A 13,029-nucleotide genomic window follows, 5' to 3' on the forward strand; every position below is an offset into this window, starting at 1 on the left:
ATTTAGTCTTCTCTAGCCTTCATGCTGCCTGCATTCTTTAAACTTGCTAGCTTATAGCATTTGCTAAAAGGAAGACACATACAATTCTTGCTTGGCGCCAGAGTAAAGAAGCTAAACAAGGGTAATGGACACAAGGGGGGCATAGAGATCACATGGAGACAGGGTTCCCCCTTATCTGTGGGGATGGGTGGGAACTTATCTCCCATGAATACCAGGGGATGCCTCTATTGCCATTTTATACAAATAAAGTTATCTATATTAGCATCAGTGCAAAAGAAAAAAAAAAAGGAAAACACCCGCTTCAGCAGCCCAAAGTGATGGACTTGTGGAGTACCAAGAAAGATAGAGACGTAGCAAGTGTTGTTTGAACAGACCTTTATACAAACACTGACACAAAGACTTCGATCTTCTTGTATATGAAGAGATGTATGCAATGCAAGAGTTTGGATTCCATCGCTTGCCATAGGTGTAGTTTCCTTCAAGTTTTTATCAATTTGAAATTTAGCTTTCAACCAATCTGCTAGAATTCTGTAGACAGAAGAAAAAATACACACACACACTTTTAGCACATCATCATAGATGTAATTGGTAACGGTGTTCACAACTAATTCTAGGATAAGAGTATTGATAAATTAATTGTCTTACTGAGAGACACAGCTCTAAGCACAGCCTGAATTGGAAGTTTCAGCAGACACATGCTCCAAGCTTCCAAATGAATTAATGCTATGCAGTTATGAAGATAGCAAGTGTTAAGGGTCATACAGATAACATCAAGAGCTACTGCCTTTCTTGCACAGTCTGAACGTGATTATTACCTGCTGGGATCCTCAGCTGGATAGTCATCATAGCTTGGCAACACCAAAAACACTTTCCAAAAGACCTTTTCTTGTTGTGCCTCAATATTTTCAGCAACTAATGATGGCAGATCCAACGGAGTCCACACTGCATCCCTTAGACACAAGACACAAAATTTACAAATATTCATATTTTAAGTATTGCTCACACCATAGAGTTCAGATAGTTTAGAGCAGGGGTGTCAAACATAAGGCCCAGGAGCCGGATGTGGCCTGCAGAAGCTTTTTATCCAGCCCTCGGGCTCTCAGCTGCTGTGCAGTGCTGAGGTGTTAATGCTGAAAGGGTTGGCCACATGATAATTGGGCTCTCCCATAAGTTGAAATATGATCAAGATTTGCCTATTTTCTCTTCTGTCATTTGCAGCTAACGTGTTCCTAAGTGCTTATTTCTGGTTATAACTGATTTAATGACATCATTTCCTGCCTAATGACATCACTTCCGGCTCTCAGCAGGCATCATAAATGCTATTTGGCCCGCTGTATAAAACAAGTTTGACACCCCTGGTTTAGAGCATATAAAATAAGGATACGCAATCACCCATACAGACTCAGTGGACAAGACCCTGAAGAGATACAGAATGTCATTTGGGTCCTACTACTTGTACCTGCGTCCAGTAGGAAGCACATTATTTATTGAGTTGTTTACAAGGTTTATCAGAATTGTCCTCAAGGTTTTCATTTACACAGAAAAGCAGTCTTTCATTCAAGGTGTTTGACAGAGGTTAATTATTCTATTTAAAAAGCTTATAAACAAAAGCTTTAACATTTATGTTCATTTTAAAATCCAGACTACTTTTTAAACCAGATTTTTTGTTTTTTAAAAGGACACTGCATTGCAATTTTAATTTTTTAAAAATCCATTTAAAAACCAACTTTCACCCACTTTACACTTTAATCTTTGACTTCAAAAAGTGTAGTTAATTTAAAAGGGTATGGTATCTCCCTCTAAGTGAGCCATCACAATCAATTCTCCTAAATACCGGGGCTATTCAGAAAGTAACCTCTGTTTGGCTGCTAAAGAAACAAGACTCAAGGAAAATTTAAGAGTGCACAAAAGTTACATGCTATGCCCACACTACTTTTCCACATAATCCCCATCTGAATTAAGGCAATTGTCATATCATGTTTCTTTATCCCTTCAACAAAGAATGTTGCCACCAGGGAACTCAGCCAGTTCGTAACCCTGTTTTGCAGCTCCTGATTGCACTCAAATCACTACATTCCCAATCACACTTTCATTCACATAAACATAAACAAGTGAAAGTCGCTAGGTGCAAGATCCGGACTGTGGAACACAGTAGCCAAACAGACAAACAAACTGACAAAGTTTGTTCCGTGAGTGCGCTGTTTGAGCAGTAACCTCTGTAAGAAAACCACAGTTGCAATCATGACCCACAGCATGTGCAGAAGCAAGCAGCAAGCAGTAACCTGTTTGTTAGTTCAATCCCCAATCAGGACTAAGTGCCCATCCCTCCAGGCTCACATCCTCTAACCTTCCTTCAGTCCTTACACTCACAGATCACAGAACAGAGTTATGAGTTGGCTGAGCTCCCCATCAATGTTCTTTGATGAGGAGATACCAAACCTTGTCCCAAAAACTTAATACGTGCCTTGTCCCAAAAACTTAATAAGTGCCTTAATTCAGGTGGAGATTACGTAGCATGGGCATGGTATATAACTTTTGTGCACTATTAAATTGTTTTCCTTAAATCTTGATTCTTTAACAGTCTAATGGAGGTTACTTTCCAAATAGTCCTCATAAAACATTACAGATGCAAGAAAGTAGTTTGTATGAACTAAAGAGTTGCAAGGTTTAATTTTGTCTCAACAATGTTAAGTTCCAAAATTAGCAAAAGAAAAAAAAAAGGAATTTATTACTTTTCTATTATAATGCCAGGATCATTCCAGGTGGAAGTTTCAGAATTCATAACAGTACTAATACAGCTTGATTTTTTAAAAAACCAACAAAATCTCACAATCTCTAACATACCATAATAATTGCTGATAAAAATACTGCACTTTCATTTGGTGGATTGTCTTGTTCTGTAGCCATCCTAAGCTAGAAACAAACAGAAGCTTTATCAGTCACTTGGACATGTAGAGTCACAACCATTCTCTGTCCCCAAATAGCTACAAAATGATGCCCTCAGTCACACCTGGAAGAGACACAAATTGGTTCACAAGGCATAAGTCAGACACAAATCCATCGATCATTTAAGTGATGGCTTAAGAATGGCCACTTAGCTCAAATGTAGTACAACTAACAGCGCAATCCTATCTTGCGCTGGAACAGGCAGGCCAGGAGTCCTGTGCTGTATCCAGTACAAGACAGGGGACCAAAGTGGCTCAGCCAGAGGTAAGTCACAGCACAAGGGACTTGGGCCGGCACAAGGGACTTGCGTCAGCCCAGGGGCAAGCTAGGATTACGCTCTAAAAGTGTTACAATGCACTTCCTTGTTGCACATCACTTTACACGTATCTACAAAACAAGAAGTGTGCCCAGTAAAAAAAAATAAAAATGACATACCCAGACAGAAAAGTAGGTATGATGAACATGATTAGTGAAACTGTAGTTGCACAGAATACATTCACAAAATTTTAAGTGTCCTCCTATTACATATTGTTTATGCAGAAATGCACCACAGGATGCACCAGTTTCTTTTCACACTGTCCTAAAACTAACCACACTCCTTCATTTACACTCCCCTGCATTATTTAAGGCAGGGGTATCCAAACTAAAGTCTGGGGCCACATCCAGCCCACCACAAGTTTTTTATCTGGCCCCCAGCAACTTTTTTTTGGTCAGAGGATTTGCTAATGTTTGATGTTTTAACTCATTATAAATGATTTCTCAGTTTAAGCACAGCATTGTTTCTTTATAATTGTCACCTGATTCAGAACAAAAGAGAAATATGTTAATTACAAAAAGATGTATGTAAAAACTTACTCATTTATGAAACTTAATTTTCAAAACTTCATTCATTTCATTCATTCACTTATAAAACTGATTTTTTTTCAGCCTGTGAAAATGTGTAAAATATACAATGTGGCCCTCATACTAAACAGTTTGGAGACCACTGATTTAAGGTATTTTCTTCCAAATGTCATGTAGATGAACACATGGGCAAAACACAGCATGAGTTCACTAATTGGGGGGTGCGGGAGAACAGAAGGGTTCAAGAGCAAATGAATTTATTCCAAAAAGCCTTCCCATTCTATCTATAGGCCAAGATGCACTCGTGCAGACCCAGATGCTATGACTAGCCCTCAATTCCTGCACCATACATACCAATATGTGTGGAGAGGGGGGAATTTGCCACTTCCACAGCATAGGGAACATGACTTATACATTGTAAGTATACTAATTTCTATTAATGTATGGAGTGGTGCAGCCTCTCCCCCTTTGAGCATACTTACCGAAGACAGGAGGTGCCAAGATTTCCTGCATGCCCCAAGTTTACAATCCTTCTAGATAGGTGCTCTCTGGCAATTGGGCACTCTGCACTGGGTGAGAGTGCTTTCAATTTATTGTTTGGATCTACACAACATGGAGCTGCTGGGAATGCTCTCATTTGACGCTTCAGTTTTTTTCTAGCTGCAACAGCTTCCCTCCATCTTCAAAAGAAAAGACCAGAACATTTTGTTAAATATGATTTTAAATCATAGTATTTCCCAAATAAAACTAAAACTTTTCTTAGAAAGTGCTGCACTTGCTGCAACAAGTTTATGTGAGTTCTCACCAGGAATTCCATATTCTCTAGCACTAGAGAGAATAAAAAGACTGTGGTTTGGATGAGACTTCTTGGTGTGTTTCTCCTCTTATCCAAACCTCAATGCAAAATGGGGGAAATAGCCACTTGTCCCTCAAGTCCTCTGCGTATATCAGAGGACTTGGAGAAGACAATTGATGGCAAATACAAATATTAATGTAAGTGATTTTTATCCTGCCTTTCCCTCCAAACAACTGGAGCACTCAAGGTGGTGTACAATATAGCTGAAAAATACTAAAATGCAAAACAATACATGAAATATAGTGCAATAAGAGACAATGCAATAAAATAAGAATACAACTACAGACCAAAACCAACTAAGAAGGGAAGGCCAGGCACAAGAGGAAAGTCTTCAGCCCTCACTGGAATGCTATCTGGGAGGAGCACTCCTTTATCCCTCTGGGAAGGAGCTCCATAATAAAGATGCTGCCACAGAGAAGGCCCTAATCTTTGATGCTGTTAATCCAGTCTCAGCCAGAAGTGGGACACATAGCAAAGCCCTTTGCTGATCTTAAGAGATAGGCTGGTTTGTGCTGAAGAAAGCCCCTCAAATATCCTGAAGGCATGGGGACTGCCGTGGTTAGTGCTGATGAACTCATGTGTGGCCACAGCCAGTGCACCAGTCTAAGCTAGGCAAAGGCCCACTGGCCACTGCTGCCGCCCAGACATCCAGAAGCAGCAGAGGCTAAGATGACTACTAAGCTGCAGACCAGCTCTTGCAGAGGCCAGCAACCCAATTCAGAACAAATACAGTACTTGCATGGTAGATTTCTTAACCAAAACAACTTGCATTTCATCAAGATTTAATCTCAACAAATTCTTACTGCCTCCAGAAACGTCTGCAGGGTTTCAGTCATTTCCCCAGTATCACATTACAATAGAACTGGTATCATTCAATTATTGATGACACTCAACTCCAAACCTTCTGATGACCTCAACCAGCAGTTTCATAAAGATATTAAATAACACAGGGATAAAATGGAACCCGGAGGCACCCAATATGCCAAAGGACAGGGTGCTGAACAGGAGTCCCCCAGTAACACTTTCTGGGACCTGCTGGCCAGTTAAGTCGGAAGCCACTGCAAAACAGTGTCCCCCATGTCCAGCTCAGCCAAATATTCCCAAAGGGCATGACAGTTGATGGTACTGAAAGCTGCTGAAAGTCCCTGGCATAGATCATTCACTAGGATGAACAGAGAAGTTTCAGTCCTAAAGCCCAACCTGAAGCTGGACTGAAAGGGATCTAGATAATCTGTCTCAGACTACCTCATAAACCAAACCAATATTTGTAAACCCTTGATCTATGAATTCATCCCTAAACTGAATTTTAAAAATAGCATAGTTTGTGCATTGTGAAACTGTTTCAAGATCAAGCCAATATATGGCTACACAAGCCCATTTTGCAACATGCAAACTCAGTGTTGCCAGCAACTTAAATGTGGGAAGATGCATCTGAATTCACTAAAAGACACAAGGAATCTCACATCCTGAATTGGAAAACTAATTCTTTGAACAAAAAGTTGCAGCTCCAAATATGACAAAAGATAACCAAAGACTCCACAGCCTGCCAGAATGACTACACATCTGAGTAGTGAAATGTGATCAGTCCTTTGCTACAGATGACACTGGAATGATGCTTGATGATACAAACTGTTATCTGAAAACCCTGATGTGCTGGCTTTGGATCAAATTACATGCTACTTTAAGCACGTACTTGGAAGCATGTGATACAAAGAAATCAGTTTAAATGGCAGCTGTATCACCTTCTCCACTCACCTGCCAAACTGGAACTGAAGCCTACCCCCACCCTGCAATCCTGGTTGAGATTTTTCACCCCAACTTATTGAAGCCTGCCAAGAAAGCTTCATAAATGCGACCCTGAGCATCTTGGAGGAGGGAGAAAAAAATGCTAAAAATTATCAAAAATATTTCAATTGTATGTCATTTTGGTGTAATAGTGGATGAATGGCTTCATTTAACACACCTTTGTAAGTATTTGCAGAAGCACTGGAGTTCCTGCAGTGTCTCCTTAGCAGTCTGGAAAATCTCATCTTCCAAAAACATACCAGTTATTTCAGTACAGACTTCCTCTGAGCAACGGGCAATGCGTGCTCTTTGGTCTTTTTCTACAGCACACCTAGGACAAAATTAAACATTTGAATCAGAAAGCAGATATTCCCTTAACAGATTTATATAGAAACATTAAAACATTCATGAAAGAAAATTAGCTTCTAGTTGTCTGTGAAGCAGACAACTAGAACAGTCTTCCTTAAAAGCATAAAGAATCAATTTTAAAAGTTAAGTGCAAATGTTATGAGGCAACAAACTCATTATGCTGGTAAGAAATACATACATGGCTTATTGAGAATTGTCAGTTTTGCACTCAGAAGGAATCCAGTGTCAACAATGAAGTGCAACAAAAGCAATATTCTGCTTAATTAAGCAATTTCTATCCAACATTACATATACGAAACAGGGATCAAATGTGTACACCAGTGGGCAGAGCAGCAATTGGTTAAACAAACAGAATAAAGGTTGTCATATGTGACAAGAACAAATCCAATTTTCTATATTACTTCCTGTCCATTCTGTATTCCATCTCATCCCCCCTTCTCTTCTATATTATATTATCTTCTATCTATATTATCAATCCAGTTGTTACAGTGTAGCTGGCAAAAAGAATATAACTGACATCACTCTACATAGTTATTTGTGCTGTGTGACGGGCAGTAGAATATCTAAACCAGGGGTGTAAAACTCATTTCATACAGAGGGCCAAAGTTAGCATTCAGGGCACCTGCAGAGCGCCAGAAGTGACGTCCTTAACCAGAAAGTGACATCATTAAGTAGCTGATAGCCAGAAATCAGCACCAACTGCATTAACTGCAAATGATAGAAGAGAAAATTTTACAGGGGCTGCTGTTTCAGCAGTAACACCTCAGTGCTGCTCAGCAGCTGAGAGCCTGCTGAGGGTCGAATAAAAAGCTTTCGGGGGCTGCAACCAGGCCTTATGTTTGACACCCCTGATCTAATCCAATTCAGACAGGATATTCTAAAGTGTAGGCAACTGCTTCCTGTAAGTCAGCAGTTCTCAAACTTCTTGGGATTAAAACTCTCGAGGTAAGTCTTGGCAGCGGATGGGGAAGGCAGCAACATGATCCCCAGGTTCATGCTGCTGCCAGGGACCACGGGTTTTGTTTTTTTTAACTTACAGATGGACACAGCAGACTCCAGGTGGTACAGGGAGCCCCGCAGAGTCCTCTGCAGGGCTCCCCAAGCCTTAGAGAGGCAGCAATGTGATCCCCAGGATCGTGCTGGGGACCAAGGGTTTTGTGAACCACAAGTGGTTTCTGATTGCTTATTTTTAGTATTCTAAGACTGGGGAGCTCTGCAGAGGGCTCTGCGGGCTGCCCACACCTTCTGGAGACTGCTGCCTCCATCTGCAAGTTAAAAAAAAATCCTTTGGCCCCCAGCAGCGACACAATCCTGGGGATTGCATCCTGGGGATTGCCTTCCAGCCCCTTAAGGTGTCAGAGGCTGAGGCTCTCAGGCTAGGGTGTCGCAACCCAGCTGTAAGTGAACCTCAGCTGTAAGGACTGTTTCAGTCCTTGCACTGAGAACCTCAGCTGTAAGTGAATCCTATGCCTAGATGACCAACTATTACTAGAAAGAGTTCAGATTTTTTTTTTTTTTGCTTCCTCAGACTTCGGCAAGGAAGGAGGAGCTATTAAGAAAGTTTGCATTTGGAGACTGATTCATGAATGCACTAGAATTTCCCAAAGTTGTTCTGCTGAGGTGCTGATCCCACACATACAACTGGCATAAAGAACAGGGAGATCATCTTCCATTTTGTATTATTTCAGAAAAAAATTAACATATAGCATGATTAAAATACTGAACACAAACAAGAAATGTGTTTTTGTCACATACCTTAATTCCATGGCTGATATTTCTTTCACTGATTCTTTTACCACTTCTTCAGTCAATTCGACACCCAACAATTGGCTCAAAGTTTTTATTAATTTTTCCTTTTCCTGTTTCCGCCTAAGGAGAGGCATATAGACATCTTGATGTCAAAAAGACACAATGGTAACTAACTGTAATGCATAGAAACATTATTAACCATATCCTGTTTAGGCTGAATTCCCTACTGAAGCTACCCAACAAACAAATTAAACTGCAGTGAAGACAGGGTATTGCCTATTAATACTACTTTGTTAATTAAGCCCACAATAGTTGTCAGTCTGCAAACAATGTACCACCTTGCTTATTAGCAGAACAGCATTAATATCTTGGACAGAGGTACAGATACTGATCCTCACCAGATTAAGAATGTTCCATGAGATGCTTTACAAAAGGCATACAAAATACCTATTGACAGATAAAATGTTGCATATTTTAAAAAGAAAGAAATCAAAGCTATGATATTAAAACTGTAAAGTAACAGAACCTTTAAGTGCAAGAACTGAAAACAGTTCATAATTTCAATGTGTGTATGAATGGAATTGAAATTCCCTAAACAAGTGTATATGATGATATTGATGGTGTTCTCGGAGCTTAAATGCAAGGAGCCAAATCTCAAAAGGACTTGCTTGAATGCCAGAGCTCAGCTCTGGTGCGTGGGAATATCCTGAGTGACTTTCTTTCTTTCACCAATGAGTTATTGCAATTGGCCCAAGACACATTAGGGTGGAAGAAGAGAAGAGAAAAGGAAAGAGAAGGTGTGAGCCCTGGTAGCTTTTATTAATTAAGACTTAGTGTGTAGACACAGCACTGATGATGAGTTAACCCAAGGCATCAAGGCTGCAATCATATACTATACTAGGCAGTAAGATCTCATGAAACGGGGCTTAATTCAGAAGAAACATGCCTAGAATCACTCTGTCAAATCTTCTCCACTCCCCTTTGTTCTTCACAAGTTCAAGACTCATCTGTCCCTTTCAATGTCAACCTCTTTCTAAGCAAAGTTCCTGGGGGAGGAGGGGAGGTGTCTGCAGACCAGATAATCACAAAACATTGCTTCATTTTTGATAGGGAAGGGGGGCATTAGTGCACCTCTAGAGGATGGGGTGAAAAGGTGATGGGGAGCTATGGAAGATGGTGAGGCAGACAGGCTTCTTTTACCGGGATGTTTCTTTACCCCTCCCCACCATTGCAAGAGAATATACATGGAACATACACACGCTGCTCACTATTTTTGCACCTCCATGCCTCTCAATTGGGGACTGGGAGTTGCATCAGCAGCTACTCAGTCCCATTAGCATTGACATGACAGGCTTGTCTAAGCAAGACAAGAAGGAATTACTCAGCACCCAGCTTTATCCTCACCAAAGTAGCAGCAGCCACACCTCTAGATACAACACCTGGGCTGCATCCCAGGATGGGAAAAGGCAGAAACCATTTCCATCAGGCTAGTTCTTTTTTTCCCATTGCTGTTGCAACAAGTAGCAGCAGCAACCAAATACCAAATTCACCTTAAGGAAATATATAATGGCAATTGTCACAAGCCAGTCATGATGAGGGCTTCAAGTGCTGCTGCCCAACCAGATATGACGCAGAAATTGTTTTTAAAAAGAAGAAAACCCCTGCTGTCACTTACCAAGTTCTCTTAACAGTACATAAGTAATTGCCTGGTCACCACAGGCAACTAGGAGTTAAGTACAAAGCTATATTAATTACTGCCCAGTTTTAATCATTTTAAAGAATAGCAAGAGTACAGCTTTTAAAGAATGTCTACATTACAAGTATCTGAACTAGCAAAATTCAGTAATGTGGAAGAAAACACTCATTTCTGAAAATTGCCACAACAAGCTGCAGCAACATCTGTGTTATGGTAGATGGATTTAGGCAAGAAAGAACCATATCATGCAGATCTACACTTTATGATCTCATAGCTTTCACTATGAATGCTGAAGAAGCAATTACCTCTGTTCCTCAGCCTGACGTTTTTCCTCTTCAAATCTCTGTCTCTCTGCATGTAATACATCATGTGCAATTTGCCTCAAAATTTCCAGCATCGCTTCTGTTATGAGTTCATCTGTAGTAGTGTCCGAGACCCTGCACAGAGAAAGGAAATCATTGCAAAGTCTAGTGGAAAGTACAGGGCACAGATTTCCACCAGCAGCAAGAGGTATCCCATATTCCAAGACGCTTTTATTATTCACCCCCTATACCCCAGTTACTTTATTCAAAAAGTCTAAATCTCAACAGTGATACATTACAGCACAAAACAATCTCTACAACCAATAAGTGTAGCTAACAGGATGGTCCACTTGTGGAAAGTTCTTCGTATGTAACTAGTCCATAACACAGCAGGATTGCCATGATCTGATTTATGGTGGTTTGAAAGCCATTGCTGCTGAAGTGCACATACTCCCATATGTACTCCCAAAAAAATTATGGTTTTGTATCTGCACAACTGCCTTCTATATTCCCAGATCATTGTCTGAGGCCTTTCTGCAGGTGTTCAGCTTGCCAGAAATTTGGCAGGCACCCACAAGAAGCAGGGTTTTCTCAACAGCACCCCAGAAACTTTGAAGTGCTCTTTCCTTGCAGGCTAGGGTAGCACCCACATGGAAGAACGTTAGGCAAACGGTTAACATGTGGCAGCTCAGGAAAGCATTTGATGCCAGTTAGTTCTCAAATGGGTTTTGTTACATGTATGCTCTGTTGCTGCTGCTGATTACTTTCTTTTCAATGGGTAATAATTTTTGCAGTCACAGATTATCTTACTGGTTGCAATTACTTTGTACGACTATTTATTGTTGTCAACCACCCTGGGTCCTAAGGGAGAAGGCTGACAAACACTGGATACCGCAGTAGCAACTTTACCTTATTGATGAATATGCATAGGCAGTGGCTGCATGGCTGATTTCCCTGCATTCTCCTTCTAGCACATCATTTACAAGGTCTTCAACTACTTCTGAAATGTCCTTGGAACAAGAAGAAAGCACTGAGAATCACTCAGGTTTTCTAGAACTTGGAAGAGCATGATAAAATGCACTCAATTGTACTCTGTATGGCAGCTGTATATTCAGAAACTTGTGGAACAATGATTACTATGCACTCTCTTGGAAAAGTTATTTTTGAAATATTTGTTCTAAAATCAATATTTCTACAATTTTTTCCCAGAACAATACACCAGCAATCAAAATACTGTATGTATACATCCAGCGAGAGGATTTAGCAACTGCTAGAGAAGACTACTGCAGAATTATGTACCTCTAATAGTTATAAGCTTTCAGATTGTCACCTACATTTGTGGCCATTAGTTTTTTGCATTCCATCTTCCACAACCCAAATAATTTACTCCAGTTCTGCTGTTCAGATTTCAATTAGGACCCCTTTCTTGTGCCTGGTCACAAAACTGAATGATCACTCTAATAAATTTCTTGTGCTACCAAAGCAAAAGCTCAGTTAAATTTAAAAAATTATATCAGTTACTCATTATGTTAAAGTGGAGCATTTGGGATAAGCAACTTCAGTCTGCTTTTCAAAATCGTGCAACAAAACCAGAACACATTTCCTGAAGCTCCTCACCATCTCACTGTAAACAGGCTTAGGTTTTGGAGGGGAAGGCAAAGGACGCACAACAGTGGGTTGAAAGGCAGATGCCGTGACAGAAGGCAACGACACTGACACAAGCGATGAGAGTAATGTTGAAGACTGAACTTGAAGCATCTCTGAGTCCATATTGCTTCCTTCTGCTCTCTGTTCTGCTGGCAACAAGAGGCAAAATATTCAGCTGCTAAGGAAAATAAACAATAATTTCATAGATCCCCTTTTTTATTCAAGGCTTGTCTGTGACATATTATGAAGCAAAGGAGGACTTCACACAAAAAGTCCCAAGTTGAGGCCCTGGAATCTCCATGGAACTTATTGGGTAGCTGGGCAGGGAAACAGCAAGTCTTAGGCAAAGCAGTCCCACTGCTTAGATGGAGCAGGCACTACTGAGTTACACAGATCCCATGGACTGATTCACTATTCAGTACCTTCATAGAAAGCTTTGTCACTGGGGCAGCCAAACCACAGCTTGTGAGCCACACACAGCCACACACTGCTCTTTGACATATAATGTGCAACTTGCAGAAATATGTTGGCCGAGCTCATTTTTGCATCACAATATTGACAAGAGGTTAATAAGAAGTTTTCAAGCTTTATAATTATTTACCAGTTATAAACTGAGCTCCACTGGATTAAAAAGCAAGTTTAATGTTTGTGGTGAATAAATATATTTAAGAATTTAAATCCTTCTTGAATATTATGGCTGTCAAACATCTCTCTTGTGGCTTTCAAACATCTGAAGTTTATCATATGTGACTCTGACATTAAGCAAGTTAGGCCACCTCTGGAAATAGGAAAATAAAGCACTCCAGTGAATGTTGGTGGTCAGAAACTATACAAGA

At 40.4% G+C, this 13,029-nt stretch overlaps 1 protein-coding gene across 2 annotated transcripts in view; it reads right to left on the reverse strand.

The window, feature by feature from the left end:
- Positions 1-13,029, reverse strand: part of MCM3AP (minichromosome maintenance complex component 3 associated protein) — a 46,933-nt gene that overhangs the window by 16,362 nt on the left and 17,542 nt on the right. Inside the window, exons 13-21 of one of the 2 annotated variants that reach the window (XM_066631464.1) lie at positions 12,164-12,339; positions 11,456-11,556; positions 10,550-10,681; positions 8,555-8,668; positions 6,609-6,761; positions 4,272-4,469; positions 2,845-2,913; positions 816-950; positions 375-528 (exon numbers count right to left, since the gene is read on the reverse strand). In XM_066631464.1, coding sequence (XP_066487561.1) covers positions 375-528; positions 816-950; positions 2,845-2,913; positions 4,272-4,469; positions 6,609-6,761; positions 8,555-8,668; positions 10,550-10,681; positions 11,456-11,556; positions 12,164-12,339 — 1,232 coding nt within the window. Of the gene's footprint in view, positions 1-374; positions 529-815; positions 951-2,844; positions 2,914-4,271; positions 4,470-6,608; positions 6,762-8,554; positions 8,669-10,549; positions 10,682-11,455; positions 11,557-12,163; positions 12,343-13,029 lie in introns of both variants that reach the window. The other variant, XM_066631455.1, reaches the window with a different exon arrangement.

The sequence above is a fragment of the Tiliqua scincoides genome, chromosome 1 (assembly GCF_035046505.1).
Source record: "Tiliqua scincoides isolate rTilSci1 chromosome 1, rTilSci1.hap2, whole genome shotgun sequence".
In the NCBI taxonomy this organism is placed as follows: domain Eukaryota; kingdom Metazoa; phylum Chordata; class Lepidosauria; order Squamata; family Scincidae; genus Tiliqua; species Tiliqua scincoides.